Source organism: Manis javanica, chromosome 7 (genome assembly GCF_040802235.1).
Source record: "Manis javanica isolate MJ-LG chromosome 7, MJ_LKY, whole genome shotgun sequence".
In the NCBI taxonomy this organism is placed as follows: domain Eukaryota; kingdom Metazoa; phylum Chordata; class Mammalia; order Pholidota; family Manidae; genus Manis; species Manis javanica.
The window spans coordinates 11,098,725-11,117,700 of record NC_133162.1 but is presented as its reverse complement, the minus strand read 5'-3'; the positions used below and the strand labels follow the sequence as shown (position 1 = coordinate 11,117,700).

Sequence of the window (18,976 nt, the reverse complement as noted above, 5' to 3'; positions counted from 1 at the left end):
TAGGTCACAGTTCGTGGTAATTTTTTATGACAGCCTTTGGAAAATAACAGTCAGCTTATTGATTTCCCCTCACTCCTCCTTGAGCACAGAAAATGAGATGGCCCCAGGGATTCCAGAAGGTTCTACAAAGCTGGGACTCTCTGTTACTGAGAACTGGCTTCTCCGGGGCTGGACCATCATCTGACCTCAAGTTGTGTGCAGGGAAGAGAAAGAATGGGGAGACAAATGTGGGCTGAAGGGTTGGGAGGACTCCAGGTGGGCAGAAGGCACTGGAGCTGAGACAGTCCTTCCAACAGTCAGGCAGCTGAGAAAGCAGAAACTCTAGTTGGCAGCCAAGTTGCATTTAGTGCCTTTTTTTTCCCCAAGACAGCTGTGGCTCAGCAGGGTTTGGGTTTTGGCAGCCCCACGTCCGTGAGCTGCATGTCCGGACTGCTAACTATTTAGCATAGTTGCTTTGCGATCCACCTCTGTAGGCTGCTGGAGATGGGACTCTCGGTGGACAAGGAAAAGGGAGCCTTTCTGATGATGCGCAACCATGCACAAGGTCCCACACCCCAAGGTCACTGCACACCAAGGTGCTCCTCCTTCTCCAGATCCCAGACAGTGAGGCGACTGATTAGGATTTGCAAGGGAAAATTCCCATGTGGTGCTCCAACTGGAGGTCCTTCCACATCGGCTGCTCAGGGAAAGGACTCCCTCCCAGAAGCACTGGCATCCATGTAGAGAATGAGAGGCTTCCCCAGCCCCCAAGGCCCCCACTGAAGATTTCATCACCGTCAGTATTAAATGCACTTCAAGTATAATCGTCTATGACTTCTCAGAAGACAAAGACATGAAAAGATCTAAACTAAGCATGCATCCTCACTTCTTTTCAAAACCCTCGCCATGTTACTTCAGCTAAGTACAAGGAGGGAAAAAATTGTGCAGCAGCCAAGTTTTATTAATGGGACTTCATATTTGCTTCCAGAGCTAGGCTTGGTTTTTATATGAAAATTGCTTAAAGGCAGCAAGCGCTGCTGTCTCTGAATTGTATGTAGTTTTAGAATGTGTCCTCTTCCCAAACACCTAGACTACAGACATGTTTTATACCCACAGGGACAGGCGGGAAGCGCAGAGGAAACAAGCCCTCTCCCTCCAGCCCTCAAGCCATGAAATGATGACAGAACCAGCTGGGCTCCCAAGAGGCTGTTCGGGCACAGAAGGGGTGTCCCCACCCACTGAACTGAAGGCACCTCCCCACCTGCTGAAGCGGGAGTGTGGGGGCAGGCAGGGGTGCATCCAGGAGAAGGTCTGAGGTCAGCCACCGAAGAGCAGGTGAGAAGACAGGGCAGCTCAGGTCAGCCCTTGTCCTAGAACACCAGGGTGGGCCACTGGACATTTCTGTCCCCCTGGACAGTGTTCCCACTGCCCAGACAGGCCCGCCAGAGAGGTGCGATGTGCCGTGAGGGATTGGAACTCCAGAAAGAGGCTGGATGTGGACAGAGGCAGAGAGATCCCTGCTCTGGGTAAAAATCTCCTCACAGGTCCTTGGGTCCAGTGCTGCCATGTGACGTGGGGAGGAAATTTGCGCATATTCCCTGGAGTCCATAGTACTCAACTCCTGAGCCCAGATGACATGCTTTCTACTTGGAGTGAAGGTATTTTATTTGTGCCTTTTGCCTTCAGGAGAGTTAAATGCTGTCCTGGTGCACGCCCCCACTTCTTCCCCTAAATACCATTTCAAAGTCATAAAAAAAAAAACCCTCAAAGTATCTCAAATACTATTCTTCCTGCCTACCCCTCATAAGGCGAATGGCTAAGTAGACACGGGGAGCCAACTTTCTTTCCTTTGAGTGAAAACACACTTTCTGGCTTTGCACATTGAAAAATGTGAACTTCTGGACTGGACTTGATCTTTGGGAGCAAACGTCAGTGGCACCCACACGACTGAGGCGTCCAGAATCCCCAGGTCCAGCCACCACCGCAGACTTGGACACATAGCAGGTGGTGAGAGGGATGGACCCCCAGATGACCCAAGGAGGCCTGGCAGCCCCTCTCTCACCAGCTGGTCCAGCCCCATTTATTGATGTCTGAAAAGGAAATGTTTCTCACTTCTTGGGCTCTGGGGAAATTCAAAGAAACAACACTGTTAAAAAAAGGCCCAATACATGGTTCCTTTCTCTGTCAAGGATGTGGCTGGGAGCGCCGACATCTCACTGAAGTCTTTTTCAATTTTTTTTTAAGCAATAGAGGTTAGGGCTTCCTTTTCAGGACACCAAGTCTGGGTGAGGGTGTTCTGGCAGCACTTGAAATCCACTTTGAGTGTAGACATTGGGATCCCTAAGACTTAAGGAAGAGGAATGAGCACCCCTACACCCCCTCAGTGGGCAAGAGGACTGGGGACTTCTCTTTCACGGTCTGAGAAAGCAACGCCGGAAGCTGCCATTTGCAATGACCTTCACCCTCCCATATTCTCCTATCGTGCGATGGAACCAGAAACCAGTCGTGCTGTGGAATTCAAACCAGAGGCTTCAGAGCAGGAAAGGAGTGAAACTGGTGCTAAGAAACTTGTAGGAGCACAGTTTTGTTTTAAATCTTTCACATGGCAACCTCGGGTCACTAAGCGGATTTCAAAGCGTTCCATTTTTAAATGTTCAGGGAAAGGTCTGGACGGACACACAATATAAGGGAGTTACTGCCAGGGAGGCAGAAGCAAGAGGCAGGGCCTGGGGATTTTAACTTTTCACTTCATACCCTCCTGGGTTATGAGAATTTTCTTTTCTTCTTATCAATGAACATATAATAAGTTAACAATTAAAGATAATCTTAAAAATTGAGTTGTCCAGAATCCTGAGGGACACAGTGCCAGGATGGGCTCGTGGCTAGGGCTGGCTTAGCAGATTGCTCACTGTCCTTCCTCCCGGAGTGCTAGCCACGTGGGTCAGCAGGACACACATGTTCAGGGGCCAGCAAAGCCTGACGCGGTCATTTGTTGCACAGAGAAAAGCATGTCTGGCAGTGGCTGATTCGATGCCTCCATGTTGTGGCTGACTCTCAGCGCCTGAGTAACTGATGGGCATGTTCTAGAACCAGCCAGGGCTGGAGGTACAGGAGAGTGCGACTGAGCAAGGGAGACAAATGTGGGAGAGGAACAGGAAAGAGCACTGGGCGATCCTTAAATACCAAAGAGTCCAGGGGAGGCAACGGCCAACAGGACAACAGAAGAACAGACACGGCCACACCTCCTGCCGAGGACGGCCCTCCCAGGGCAACGGTACGCCTGGAGTCCAGCCGGACCAGAAGCCCTGGGCTCAAGCTGCTCCCCATTCTCCCAGCTATTCCACTGTGGACGTGTCATGTCGCCTTCCCGTGGAGTGAACTTCCTCCCTAGTAAACCCAGGTGCTGGGTCCCCCCTTCCCCAAGACTACCTGAGAATCAAACAAGACGCACATGTGAAACATCGTGTAAACTGTGAAGAGGTTCAGACTTGATGTTTTTCCCAGAATTCACTAAGGTGTAGAAAACTGATTAGACATTATTTGCTGCTTCTTAGGTGGGGACCCAAGGTTCAATGAGGGTAAGGCAGGTGAATGCTGTTACATTTTGGAAGTCACATGAAGCTAGGGTTTGTCAACCTTGTCCCAACGCATTTTGGACCAGGTAACTCTGTGTCGTACGGGGCTGCCCTGTGCATTTAGGCCTCTACTCACTAGGTGCCAATAGCACCCTACACCAGTTGTGACAACCAGAATGTTCCAGACATTGCCTAATGTCCCTGGGGGGACACAATCCCCTCCAGTTAAGAAAAACTCCATTAAGCTAAAGCTCATTTTCCTGACGTTCACACGTATGGAAGGCTGGCTGCATGCCGGGCACTGGACTACGTCAGCACTTCCCAGATTCGACGGCATTTCATCTGCACAACCACCTTACCACAACCTGGAATTCACAAATGAGGACACTGAGGCACAGAGCGGGACTGCATCTTACCCAAGGTTTCAGAGCAACTAAATTCTGAAGCCAAAGAAAAGCTGAGGTCAGACCTAAGGAAACAAGCCTGTGGCCGTCAGGGACCGACTTCCTAACAGCAGGCCTTGGCAGGCTTACGCGCTGCTCCGCCGCGTGGCTCAGATGCTGCGCAGTTTGCCCGAAGCCCCAAGTTAAAGGTGAGGACACAGAGGTCTCCTGGGGCCAGACGGAGGCAGAACTGGAACACGAGCCCCCGCTTCCCACTTCGGCTAACCTAACCTACAGGGATTCCGGCAGTAAATCTGAGCTCAGCAGCCAGGAAGTGATGAGCGGGGAGGGGCTGGCGAGGAGGCGAGAGGCTGGCAACCTGGGAACGAATGACAAGGCGTGGTCAGGAGGCTGCTGGCCCGCGGCTGGCTTCCTAGTCCCAGGGGTGGCTCTGCACCAGCCCTGTGCATTCTCTTGCCCAGTTGGTGAGGGACGGACACAGGCAAGGCTGGGGATCAACATGCAGGGGCCCAGCTTTCAAGAAGACCGAAACTTATCGGCCCACTGGCACACTCTATGAATAGCCACCATTCGAAATCCTTAAAATTAGTCTGGTTACCACAGGCTCAGGCCAACCCCGGCCAGGCCCTCCCAGCTTAGCGTCTCCCACCTTCATCACTCACTGCACTCTAGCCACACTACCCTCCTCTAACATACCGAAGGGGTCCCTACCCGGGCCTTTGCCTCTCCCTGGAAGGTCCTGCCTGCAGGTCCTCTCACCCAGCTCCCCCTTGCCACTGAGGTCTCAGTCACTTCTTCAGGGAGCCGTCTCTGGCCACTGACCCCAAGTAGCCCTCCACCCCCAGTCACTCTTAGCCCATCGGCTATTGTATCTACTTCTTAGCATTTACCCTTTTCTGTCCTCATGGCTGGACAGGAGCTGATTTCCTTGCCTCACACTCAGCGCCTGGCATGGTCCCTGGTATGTAGTGGGCCCTCCATCAATATTGGTAGCATAAGCAAACAAATGAAAGAATGAACCCACACACCAGCAAACCAAACAGAACTGAAATCAACCCGCTGGTAGTGGATTTTTAAGAGAAAAAAGACAGGGGACTACAATTCATTGAAGAAAGCAACTCTTTGTAAGGTTGCCCCTTCCTTCCTGCTGCCTGCAACTTAAATTTGTCCAACAGCAGCCTTTGACTCTCGGCTGAAGTACCGAAGAGATGCCCACAGTACTGTCCCCACCTCCCCTGGGCTTACCTGTACGTGCTGGGCACACAACCGGGTCATGTGTGCAGAACTGAACTAAATCAGAAAAAGATCTCCCTACTTATGTGAGTTTTCCCCCAGACTTCTCTTAAGATAATTGTTTTGATGAAATGCTTACTAAAATGTCTAACACTTTCTTCACAGAATATGCTGCCCACAATTTAAGTTTTGCTTGATACTTTGGGGTATTAGGATCACTAATCATGTCACCATCCTGTCACACAGGGATGCCCCCGTGTGGGTGTGGGGCCGTGGGTGCCCACACTTGGTGGCTGCAGACCACTGCACTGTGGTTCTGTGCTTACTATCATTTTCCATTTCCTCCCTATTAGCGATCACTCCTTAAGGCTTATCGCTCCACGGCTTCTACCAGCACTTCAGCAGTCAACTGGAAAACCAGACCTGTTAGAACTGTGTGTAAACCAAGAACAAACAGGACCTGAATAAGACCCAAAAAGCTCTCCTTTAATAAATAAGGTGCAGGGATATCGGGTCCCCTAGTCTGATGCTCAGGAAGGATTTGCCTTCCTTCTAGGTTCCATCGTGAGGAAGGGCTGAGGCTTCCTGAAATTTTCCTGGTAAGCGGGTGCTGAAGACACAAAGCAGCCTGCTCATGCAGCTCTGCAATGAAGCCAAGCGGTGCTCAGCGGAGCCAGAGGCGCCACGGAGGTTTTCTAAAGCTATGAGAAATCTTGTGGTTCAAACATGCTCCCCTCACTTCAAACTCCTTCACTTAGGGAAGCAGGGCTCCCAGGGGGGCCTTTGGAAGTAGAGCCACGGACCGTGCTGAGCCCACATTTTGACAGTTATCAGCAGGGCCCCTGAGAGACAGTTTTCCAGCAAAATAGAACCCAGAGGCCCTATCCAGGGACTCACTGTAATCAGCTCAGATTCCAAATACCCTATTTTCACCCAATTATGCCTTAGGAAGCTAATGCCTCTCTCTCCCTCTCAAATAAATGACTTTTAACCACAGGGTGTGAAAGTAATTTCTGTGCGTGTACGGTTTGAGGTGCATTGTGCCACATTTGTTAGATGTGTGTCATGCGTATTTATAGAAAGTTAAAAGATGGAAATTCTGGAGAGCAAATGTTATTTAGCAGCTGTTTCCAGATAAAGAATTATGAATTTTTTTTTCATCTGAATACTTTGGTTTCTCAAGTTTCTTTTGTTGAGCATGTGTGACTTTTACAGGTAGGTAGATGAAAGTTATTTTTAAGATATTTTTCTTTGTCCCTTAAAAATCTTCCTCTGTCCCTTGCTTCCTCCCTTCAGTGCCAGCTAAGCCTCCCCATGTATGAACCCAGTGGGGTGAGACTGGGTCACAGAGGTACAGCTCTATTTTGAGATGTGCTGCAGGCCTAACCACAGGAGATCTGGGTCCTTGGGAGGCCAAGGTCCCACCATGTGGAGTGGTATCAGCCTACAGGCCTACAGCATTCCCCGCTAACCCCTGGGCTTCTGCAGTCCTGGGAAGTGGGACTGCCTGTATTCATGCGGCCTTTCCATTTCTCTGGTGTCGTGGGCTTTAGGATGCAATGAGGGGCTTCCTGTGAACCCAGGCTCTGAGCGTGGCAAAGAGTGCAGGCTTTGAAGGCAGGTGGACGACAGTGAATCTAGCCCCCAGCATGCCCCACTACCTGAGTGACCTAGTGCTAACAAACCACTCAGTCCCCTTGAACCTTGCTTTTCTCATTATCAAAACAGGAATACTCTACTCACTGAAGATTAAATGAGATAATACAGGCAAAGTGGCCATTGGGCACAGAAGGGTGCCCTGGCATAGGAGATATTGTTATTATTGAAAATACATAGAACATACAGGATTCAGAACAGATTCTCAGCCCTGCTATACTTTAAAGTACCTAAGGAAGCTTTTCAAAGACTCCGAGGTCCAGGTCTGGCAGATATCCCATGTGGCTATAGCCACAGAGTTGCCCTTTCACATTCCATTCCATTCCCTTCCCCTCCACAAATCCACATCCATGGCATCCTTCCCATTGGCTCAAAATCAGCACCTCCAGGAGGCCCTCGGCAAGTTTCCCATGCTAAGAGGAGTTCCTTCAACACGCAAATTTGATTCAGAATTCATGTGGGGTCTTCATTTGCCACTGTGTCAATTGGAAAACATTCCCAAAAGACTTCTCATCATTGTATTTTCTACTTGTATATTTGTTTCTAATCTGATGCTGAGCAAAGCTGAGACATACTCTTGGCTCTATGCACACTCCAGGTAATCACAGAAAGGCCCATTGCTGCGCTGGGCCAGTCTTCAACACGCAGGCCCAGGTCCTGCACCAGCGTCACTGGGGAGCTTGTCAGGAAGGCAAAGTCCCAGCCCACCCGGGACTGCCGCACCTGGCATTAGCTCTGGGGGTGGGGCCCAGCACCCAGTTTCACAGGCCCCCCAGATGGGTCTGGGCTCACCTTTGAATGCTGCGGAATTAAGCTAAAAGCTGCTCTCTACCGGTGTGGTAAGTAAGGCCTTTGCTTCCTCAATAAGGAGAGGCCAGCAGAGGCTTGGCAGTGTCTGTGTCCCACTGTCCACCAGAGTGTATGTGACATTGTGTAGGGGCAGAGCGCACTGTGAAGGGGCACAGAGGCAAATTCATGCCTGACAAAACCTCTGCAATGCAGTTTCATCCCTTCTGCCTATTACCACTGGCATTCCTCATAAGAAAATTTGCCAGAAAGCTAATTTACCCCTTGTAGGTCCATTCTTTACATCTATTTTTTTCTGATTCACTTGGAATGTACTGCCAAATGTTAAGCTTTTCATTATGACTCAGGAGCCCTATCATGAGCTAACTTATAGTCTTGGGCCACCAGAAGGAGAAGGTGATGTCTGGATATTTGCACAAAAACAGCCCCTGGTTCCCTACCACTTTGAGTCCTTGCACTTGCCTTCTAGATTTTTCTGTCTGTTCCTACCTTCCCCAGTTACCATGTTGCTTCCTCAGTGAAGGTTCCTCAAATAGCCTCAGCCTCCCTTCTAATCTGGACTGGAAGATAGATAACCCTGGTGGTCAAACTGTGTGCAGGCTGAGAGTAAATGGCCTGAGGGAGATTCCTGTGCACCCTATCCCAAGCCTGGCTTGCCAGCCCTCTCTCCTTCCCCAGCCACGGCCCCTCGATGTGCTTCACCTTGTCCAGCTGGATGGGATGGCTTCTAGGATGTTTAGTTTTAACTGAATTCTTCCAAGCTAGGAATAAACATCGGTTTCAAACCAAGGTGTAGGTAAGGAGATCAGTTACCTGGTCTTGGAGTTTCTGGAACATCAGTGGATGTGGTTCTTCCAGTATCTTCTCATTGAGCCGGGACTGACCTTCGACGTTGACTTGTGACGAGGCCTTGCTGGACAGAAAGGTCATGTAGATCTCCTTAGCTTTTTCTTGCATCTGGGGGAGACACAAGGAGCCTATTACACCCTTGAGCTTGGCCCTTCCTGCCTGAGCCCAGGTCTCGGCTCTGGCTGGGCCAGAAGTTGCTGTCACTGTAAGAGAAGCAGCTCAGAAGCCCTCTGGGCGCTGGTTGCTGCCCCAGAGCTCAGCTCTCTGGTGGTTGGCCCTGCCCTCCCGATCCCTGTGCGTCTGCAGCCACATCTCCCGTCACAAAAGTGCTACACTATATTCTATTAGAAATAATGACAGAAAGAATCCTGACCCAGAGTGGGTGACATTCTGTACCATTCAGGTCCATCCTGTGAATTCTCCAAAATAAGGCCCCATAGGAATAGTATTCAGCCATAAAAAGGAATGAAGTACTAACACACGTAACAACATGGATAATCCCTGCAAACATTACACTGAGGGAAAGAAGCCAGACGCTAAAGGCCATGAATTACCTGATTGCATTAGTATGAAATATCCAGAATAGACAAGTCCGTAGAGACAAAAAGATGACTGGCTGCCCAGGGCTCATGGGGGTGGAAATGGGAGTGTTTGCCTAAAAGGTAAGGGTCTTCTCTCTGGGTTAATGAAAAAGTTCTGGAACTATATGGTGCAGATGGCTATACAACATTGTGAATGTACTTAATGCCACTGAACTGTACACTTTAAAAAAGTAAAAATGAGAGCCCTAAAAAATGGCTAAAATGGTACTATGTGTATTTCACCACAATAAAAAAAAAAATTAGTTAACCTATGCACACGGATCCCAACTAGTTATCAAGCACCTGCTATGTCCCAGACACACGCGAGGTGTTTCAGGGCCACAGTCCCATTTCCTTCTCCCTCTGAGCATCCAGCAAAGGGCCATCTTCCTCTTAGTGCCACTTCCCTGATGACGACACCGAGGCCAGGAAAGATGAGGTGGTTCATTCAAGGACCTTGCAAGGAGACTTAGGACTGACTCTAAAGCCTTGGGTTTCCATCCAGTTCCATGCCTATGAGACACGTTATTCCCTCCAGGTTGTGCAGGATGTTTGCATTCCAGGGTAGGGTGAATTTTTCAGGTAAATGAGATATGAGCATAAGCACAGGAGAGGACTCTCACTGGCCCCTCCGAGTCCCAAGCCCAGTCCTGCCGGGAAACCTCAGTCCTAGGTAGGGCCCACCCTTGACAGGCTTGTAAGCACAGTTGGAGAAGGTACATGCGATCGACACTTACATTGCATCAAATGCCAACGGTGGCTGGAGCAAGAACACTCTCGCGGTAAGTGCTTTGTCGCAGGAACACCCTGCCTCCTTGCTGGGGCCCAGAAGGGAGCCTGTCCTCCGGGGCATCTCCTGAGGGCTCTATTTTCTCCTAGACAACGGAGACTTCCTGGGCTTGTACCTCACTAGCAGCAAAGATGGGAGCCTTTTCTCTAAATATGAGATCCTAAAGTATTACCTCACCCCACAGGGCAAGCTGGAAGACAAATGCTTCTGAAGTGCAGCCAAGAAGCTATCACTTGTTGGGGGAGTAAGGGGGCCTTGTGGGACCTAGAAAACAGCCAGTCTCTCCAGAAGCCCAGCTGGGACCCTGCACAGGGGGCAGAGCTTGGCTTAGAAAACCTTTGGCCTTAGGGAAACCACCAGATGGCTTCACTACCTGGTGCTTGAAAGGAGGGGAAAAGCAGCCCTTTTAACTTATTTTGAGTCACTAGCTGACAAAAGACCTGGTGAGATTGAGGCCTGACCCTCCCCTGTCCCCAGAAAGAAAGCATTGACAGTCTGTGCAGGAAGACCATGCAGGTCACAGCCAACACCCAAGGCCATGGTGTCAGTTCTTGATCGACTATTAACATAAACAATGAGTTGATGCCAGGCGCAGAGACACAAGGAGCCTCTTCAGAGGAATATGGCAATGTGGCTATTCCAAGGGACAAGCCTGAGACCATCACCAGGATCCGGGCGGGGCAGCACGCTGGGCTGCTTACCTCTCAGAGACCTGCCGCTCCTTGAGGCCGGGAGCCCCACTCCCACCCCCATTCTGTCAGAGAGGAACATGTTTGGAAAACCACTTCCTGCTTTAATGATACTTCTTAAAAAGTAGGCTTTCAGCTGGTCAGATTAGCAAACTCCATGCAGAGCTCTGGAAGAAGAAACCATTTTGGGCCTCCCTGTCCTTGAACACGCATCTGTGTGCACACACACGTTTTCCAGATGAATTCAGGCTATCTTGGGTGGTTCTGAAAAGGAGAAGTGTAATTAGTGGTGTGGGGGTGGGAAGAGCCAGAAGGGGCCCAGAGGAGAGACAGCAGGCAGGGGGAAGCATGGGGCTGCGGGTACACGAGCCTCCGGGCCCCTCAGCCCTGCCCTCGTGCCCCCAGCCACCCCTCTTGAGTCTCCGTCTGGGAACAGCGTCTGCAGCCACCCCCATCTCCGACTGCACACACCCATGGGACCGGCCTCGGCAGTGGAGCTTATCTGGGCCAGGATGGGAAGTGTGACCGAAAAGGGAAACCCTGAGACAGCCGACCGCAGGCCGGTCACGGGGAGGCCTGGTGTCCGTGCCCGGAATATTTAACAAAAAAGAAGAACCAGGTCTCTTGAGTTATTTTGGTAGATTTTCCAGGGCTTGTTAACCCTGTCCTGGCTCCTGTCAGCACAGGAACTAAACACCCCCCGCCTGGCAGGCAGAGTCTCCCAGGGCTCTGAGTCGGTGCGCCCTGCCTGGGCGGAGGGCCAGCCTCTCTTCTCGCCCCTTCAGCCTCCACCAGAGCACCTCCTCCACGGAGAGCAAACGTGCCTGGCATCTGACCCTGCCCCAGGAGGGGCTGGACAAGGATTCCCCCGGGGCATATGTGATGGCTTCAGGCATCAACCTGAGGGCTGCCAGTGGGAGCAATCGCACCCAGGGGGGCTCCCCCCAGACACACCACCTGTCTGAGTCTGGGGCCTGCCTTCCACACTGGCTCCACATCAGCCGAGGCAATGCTCAGGCAGACGTCAGCCCCCAAACGCTGCTCCCAGCAAATGCATGTTTAGGAGAAGCAAATTCCCCTCAAACCGAGCCCAGAAACACAGATCTCCTCCGAAGAGCAGCGAGGCCTCAGCAGCCCAAAGCTCAGAAGGGCCTTGTCTTGTGTCTTGCTTCCTCTCCCTGACCGCACAAGCCTGCTTTAACTTTTTTCATTGGCAAAATGAAATAAAACCCCCTTTTACTCCACATCCCCTGTAGCCAGTAACCTCCCACCTGCTGACTTTATATGGAAACATCTCAGAAGAAAAGTGTGCGCTTGGACCTCCGTTTTCCCCCTGCTGCTCGAGCCTCAATGGCTTAGCCTGGCTTCCGTCCACCTGCTCCCTCTCCCCCACCTCCCACCCGCTCACCGGAGCTCCCAGCGCAGCCGCAGCCACTCCCTGGCCTCCAGCCCCCCTCACCACAGCTGTCCTCTCAGGACTCTCCAACATCTCCCTTTTTTTTTAATGTTTCCTTTGTTAGCTTCTGTCCCTCTGTCCCCAATAAAGTCTGGGGTTTCCCCTAGTTCTGTCCTAGGCTGACTGCTTTCCTAGCCACATGCTCCCCCAAGATTTCAGCCCAACCCTCTCCCCAAAGCTCCTGACCACGTAGCCAACTGATTTCCAGAAATGTGAGCACGGATGTCCCACAGACACCTCATACCTAACACCAAGGAGAGAAGCGGTCCCCTCCTGGCCAGTGGGTCCTGCCGTCTCTACCTCAGGAAGCTGGGAACCGCAGTCCCCTAACACCTCCCTCACCCCCACCCACCTGTCCCTGAGTTCTGCTCGCACTGCCTCCCGCACAGCCCCATCAGCCTGGCCTCTCCATGCCTGTCACTCTGCCGCAGATGGACAACAGGAGAAAATACGTAAGAAACGTAAAGGATTGAGCCACTACCTTCATTAAAGAGAATGAAGCAAAGAAATGTCAAGTAAATGACTTGAGAATATTTCTGAGAACTGGCTCAGGAAATGGAAAGCAGGCAGAGAGACAGTGAACAGCTCTGCAGAGAGCAGCAAGAACCTAAGCTCCCACACGGCTGGGGTGGGGGGCGCACAGACAGGAGGCGTCTCGAACGTCAGGAACTCGGGGGCATCAGGGAACCCAGACAGAAGGGATGAGGGGGGCCGCAGAAAGACGCCGCTAGACCCAGGTCCCCACTCCCAACCCTGAGCAGCCTGAAGGACTGGGGCTTTCTTCTCTAAAGAAATCCACGCAGCAAAGCAGAACAGAGGACCAAAGGAGGGCGGGGGTGAGATGCCAAACCCAACCGAAGGGTTCAGTGACATCCCATACACACACCCAGCAGATTTCTCCCAAACCGGTTGATGGGAGGTGTGTTTAGTTTACACAAAGATCTGGGCTGTGGCCACCAGGAAGAGACTAGAGGGCCCTCATCTAGAGAAAATAAAAGCAGAAAAAAATCCCATAGAAGGATTTGAAGAGAAAGCAGCAATCTCCAAAAGAAGACTGGGGACCAAAAGCCAAAGAGATGAAAACGGGAGGGGAAAGAGATCGAATCAAGGGCTCGGTCAGGGGAGGAGGGTCATCACTGAGAGAGGCTAGGGAAAACAGACAGCTAGGAGCCCCTATAAAATAATGGTAGCGATGAGAATATTTCCCAGAACCGTGAATTTCTGGATCAAGAGGCTCCACAAAATGCCCACACAGTGAATGACACCAACTCCCCTGCTTCAAAGCCTCGACTGTACAGCTTTAGAATATTCGTGGTAAAAAGAAGATCCTATACTACACCAGAGAGAAAAAGCAAAGAAAACAAAACGGCTTACATATAAAATAGTGATTCTGAACAAAAATGGAAGCCAATGGGACAATGTCTTCGAAATTCTGAGTTTCAACCTAGAATTAAATTCTATGCTCTGGCAGATTATCCATGAAGTGGGACAGTAAGAAAAAAATAACACTTTCACTCAACAAGATTTTAAATATCTACCTGCCGTGTTCCTTTTTCTCAAGAAGCTATTGCTGGACGTGCTCCACGGAGATGAGGGTGTAACTCAGGAAAGAGGACCTGGGTCCAGGAGGCAGGAGCAGGGGCGCCCCAGGGGAGCTGGCTGGAGGGCCCCAGGAGGACTGGCCCCAGGGGAATCCGGGCTGCAGAGAACCTGAGAGGCTGGAGCCCATGCAGCACTGTGTGGAGAAGCATTTCGAGGGACTACTGGAGAGTATAAAAATAGGACAAGCAAAAAGGGGCCCAAGAGAAATGTAATCATAGCATCCTCTTTGGCTCAGCATGAACAAGAAGCAATCTTAGAGTGGAAATGCAGTAGACAGGGATGTTAGTAAGTGAAAGCGCAGGCAGAGAAAGAGGAAGTTGTGGACAACATCTAGAAGTGATGAGGGAGCCAGGAAGGAACGGAGACATGGGGTGAGCCGATGCCAGACCCAGGCCCACCGGGTGAGCAGCTGAGTCCAGCCTGGACCAGCCTAGACCCAGCCGAGTCCACGCTGGAAGACAAAGGCTGGAAGGAGCAGCCAAACCAGAGGGAGGGTGAACCCTGGAGGGCGCTGAGGGGTGGAGGGAATGAGCCTTTTTACTCCAGCTGCTTGCAAAAACAGAGCGAATTTTATATAAGGAGCCCGTGTCACTTTTGGATTTTTAAATACTTTTTTTCAAATAAAGAAGATGCTATTTCAGCCTTTTAGGAAAACTTTACTATTACTTTAAATAAGAACATCAAACACTCTAAAATCCTCGATGAACTTTTAATGTTAATTAAATATAATAAAAATAATACATACCATAAACCCCTCCCCCATAGCTCTGCTAACTCTAAAACACCATAAAGACGCAAGTACCATTCTATTTCATGACTGGTGCAAGTTACTCTTGGAGCTATGATTATTAGAAATCTGTACCACGCCACCCCCACTCTCAGTCTGGTTTTTACAAATCCATACAAGCTGCCAAATCATGTGTTGATGAATGAATGAATGAATCAGCGGTAAGCAAAGAATGAACACCTTGTTGGGCTTTTACTGAGATTTTCTAAGACATAAATGCTTTGTTTCACAAGACAGGTATATCTCACCTGCTAATTCATGAGGAAGGGGCACTTTACAGAAAAATTTTGAACCATAAAGAAACTGCAAAGGAAGAAAACCTCTTTGAAAGCTGCCTGCTGACTATGAATGCATGGAAGGTGCAACTACCCCCAGAACTTCTGAAGCGCCCCCCGCACCCCTGTAAATGCAGAGTGTCAAGAGACCCCAAACCAAGAGGCTGCTTTCCTGCCTGCCAGGGCAAGAAGCACAGACCAGAGCAGACCGCCCTGTTGCACTGTGTGGAGCGCCTTGGACACACAGGCACCAACAGACCTGAAGGCAGGCTCATCTCTCCCCTCCATGCCCAAGCCTGTGACTGCCGCACGCGGTGAGAGGGGACCCTGCCCGCGGCAGGTGCTCAGGTGTCTGCTAAGCTAGTGGAGAGAGTTGTCAGCACACAGGTGTGCCAGGCCCTGTTCTAGGCACTCGGATGGGGAGAAGACACTCAGTGAGGGAGAAGACAAAGAGCTCGAACCTTAGGGAGCCTGCACAACAGAGAAAGAAGCAAACACAGAGCATCAGTACAGTTGATCCCAAACAATGTGAGGGTTAGGGTCCCAGCCCCCATGCAGTTGAAAATCTACATGTAACTCTTGACTCCCCCAAAACTTTACTAACAGCTACTGTTGATTTTATGGTATTATAAGACAGACTGAGATGCACATGCATTTTATGCATTCATGACATACCTCACTTTTTCTTAATTTTTTCAATATTTGTAGGCTACCCAGTGAGTTTTTCTCAAATTGTTGCAAATCTCCAAAAATTTTTCCAATACATTTATTAATTCGTGGTTACCAAAGGTTCAAGGTTAACTTCTTTACTATCTTACTGTTTAACATAACTCACTTATTGAGCTATTATAAACAATCTCTGATGTTTCTTTATTTCTCTCCCTTCTTATTCCTCCTCCTCCGTTCTTTATATGTTGGGTGTTTTATTCTGTGCTCTTTTGTGTTTCCTTTGACTGCTTTTGCGAGTAGTTGATTTTATTTTTTGCCTTTAGTTAGTATTTGGTTGGTCTGCTTTTTTTGCTGTGATTTTATTTTCTCTGGTGACATCTCTTTAGCCTTAGGAGTGCTCCCATCAAGAGCAGTCCCTCTAAAATACCCTGTAGAGGTGGTTTGTGGGAGGCAAATTCCCTCAGCTTTTGCTTGTCTGGGAATTGTTTAATCCCTCCTTCATATTTAAATGATAATCGTGCTGGATACAGTATCCTTGGTTCAAGACCCTCTGTTTCATTGCATTGAATAGATCATGCCATTCTCTGCTGGCCTGTAAGGTTTCTGTTGAGAAGTCTGATGATAGCCTGATGGGTTTTCCTTTGTAGGTGACCTTTTTCCTCTCTCTAGCTGCCTTTAAAACTCTGTCCGTGTCCTTGACCTTTGCCATTTTAATTATTATGTGTCTTAGTGTTGTCCTCCTTGTGTCCCTTCTGTTGGGAGTTCTGTGTGCTTCCACGGTCTGAGCGACTATTTCCTCCCCCAGTTTGGGGAAGTGTTCAGCAATAATTTCTTCAAATACACTTTCTATCCCTTTTTCTCTCTCTTCTTCTTCTGGTACCCCTATAATGTGGATATTGTTCCTTTTGGATTGGTCACACAGTTCTCTTAATATTGTTTCATTTCTGGAGATCCTTTTATCTCTCTCTGCGTCAGCTTCTATACGTTCCTGTTCTCTGATTTCTATCCCATCCAATACATTTATTGAAAAAAATCCATGTATAAGTGGACAAATGCATGTATAAGCAGTTCAAACCCATATTGTTCAAGGATCAACTGTAAATAAATTATGCAAGGTACCAGAAAGTTGTTAAGTGCTATGGAATGATCTGGCTGGATAATCCTGATAAAACAATGAAAAAACAAGCCTGCACAAGTCCTATTTAAAATAACGGAGGCAAAAGTAACATTCGAGTCCATCCCACAACTGCCTTAGTCTGCTGTAGAGATAAGCCTTTGACAACTTTCTGTAGGACCAAACATGCTAAGTCTGATTGTGAAATTCAGTTGGGCGACTTCTTCCCCTGTTACTGTCCTCCTCCGCTTTTTAAAATCAGTGACTTAGAACTTACTCCTGGTTTTACTTCCCTTGCAGCCAGGAGCACAAGAGAATACACAGGCCCTGGAGTCAGAGACCTGGGTCTGTATCCTGGCTGTGTATGCACCAAGCCAGGTGGCCTTTCAAGAGTGCCTCCTTTACCTATCAGACCACAGCCCCTGCATCTGGAAGGATGGGAACTGTCCTGAGGCTCTGTGTGATGACCCAGACTGAGGCCTGACAGCAAGGGCCTAAAGATGCGTCCTCCCTTCACCACCCATCTACATTTTCAGGCAGCTGGCCGGTGACAACGTTCCTGCAGTGAAGCAATCACCAGGCACGTTCCAAGTGTAAGGACTCAGACTGAAGAAGCCGTAGGCTGGGTGTCAGGGATTCGGGGGCAGAGTAGGGATGCCAGATTCTGGAAGCACTGTCTGTAGAATGGGGTGGGAAGACGCAACCTAATCCCATGGCTTTCCAGTGTTCGCCTTGGCACCCAGGTTCCCCAGGTGTAAGCTTGTCCCCGTCCCAGCCTCCAGCACAGCACAGCACAGCCTACCTGCCCCTCAAGCACAACCCTCCTGCCTTCCAGTCTTTAGCTCTTCTCTCCAGGCCCTCCTCCCCACAGGCTGTCTCCTCTTCCAGGAACACTACCCCCACCCACAAACTCCACTTCAGCTTAAAAGTCACTTCCCAGGGATAACACTGCCATGGAACCACACTTCCCATTTTTGTACTCATCACAAAGGCCTGTTTGGCAAGCAGCTTCCCCTCTCGATGCCTGTTCCCTAAAGAAGCTCATCTGTGTTGTCCTGTGTGTTTCTCATGCTTTCCACGAGGCCTAGCCCTAAGCAGGCACCCTGCAAAGATCTGGGGAACTCAACCACATTGAAGAGTTCACCAGCATGGTGCACGTGGGCAGTAGCTGGGTGACCTCGGAGCACTGGTTCAGATCCCAGCTCAGCTGCAGGGGCCCCCGACTTCCTGGTTTGTTCGGTGCAGCAGTGGGCTGGCCTGCCTGTAGGTCCCTCTCACCTCCAGCTCACAAAGAGCCAGGCCAAGGAAAATCTGTTCACCTGCTGGACTCTGTGCTCGAGTTTTAGGGTGAGGCTGGAGGAATCGATTGCACAGCCCAGCATATAGCCATGGTTGTCCCCAGACCCCATCCTGCATGCTAGGGGCAAATAGGAACGAGCTGCCTTCTAGCCACATCCTAGCTTCCCCAAGCAGTACCTCCCACCCACTCGGCACTTTTTCCCTGAGGCCATTCACCGACACCCTGGAGGCCCAGACAAAGTTATCCAGGGAGGAAGCAAATGCCAAGGGTCAAGACACGACTGTTTTCTAGCCAATCTCAAAAATTCAAGCTAACGGGAACCTATCTTAGAATCCATCCTTGCCCCTACAGAGAGGAAGGCTGTAGAGGGAAAGCCACACTGCTCCATCCTGGGGGAAGTGTGTTGGAGTCCAGAAAGCCTTTGAATAAACCAGTGATGGACATTTTCCGAGCTGTCATCTGCAAACACGGAATGGCTGCTGGCTTCGTGGATTCCAGCTTTTGGAGACAGAGGCTCAAAGGCTGGCAGCGCACAAGCTACATCTGCTCATGGATGTGTTTTGCTTGGCAGGCAAGGTTTCACATTTCTAAAATATTAGCTCCAACATTTATGAAATCGGATCATTTCACATAAGAATCCCAATGTCTGGCTTCTCTGGGTTTTAGATGGGAGAAGATGGGGCCTTAGGAAAAAAGGCCCCTCAGGGTTCTGGGGGCAAGGTAGGTAAGTGAAGACCTAGGTGGGCAGAACTCGAAGCAGGGAAAGTCTAGACAGCCACAGACCCCAAAGTGTTCACTGCCAACAAGCAGCCACAGCCCCTGGAGGCAGGACAGGCTGCCCCTGATGGCCCCAGGCCCCACCACTCCCTACAGCCTCACACCAAAAGCCTTATTCATGCACATCTCTTACTGGTCCCCATAGGCATTTAGCTGGCAGCCTCTTAGAAATCCACAGGCATGGGTCTCCTAAACACACCCAATCCACAGGCTCCTTCCCATAATCTCCTGCACCTCCCCTTACACCTAACCTTCAATGGCAGAAAATTCAGCTGACCCTGGAATTAGAGGCTACCTCCTGCAAAGAGCGTACACCTACCCAGGAGAAGAGTCAGAACTTTTTATGTGGGGCGCCTGCCAACTGTGTGATGTTTTGTGGAGTTATATTGAATAATTGACAATCCATCTGATTCGCATTGTTCTCCTATTACCA

The 18,976-nt window shown here is 50.0% G+C and overlaps 1 protein-coding gene across 1 annotated transcript in view; it reads right to left on the bottom strand.

Moving 5' to 3' along the window:
* The window catches only part of RGS10 (regulator of G protein signaling 10), a 35,900-nt gene that overhangs the window by 4,500 nt on the left and 12,424 nt on the right, over positions 1 to 18,976 (bottom strand). The window contains exon 4 of the mRNA XM_073240318.1: positions 8,468 to 8,611. Within this exon, the coding sequence (XP_073096419.1) occupies positions 8,468 to 8,611 (144 nt within the window). The remainder of the gene's footprint in view (positions 1 to 8,467; positions 8,612 to 18,976) is intronic.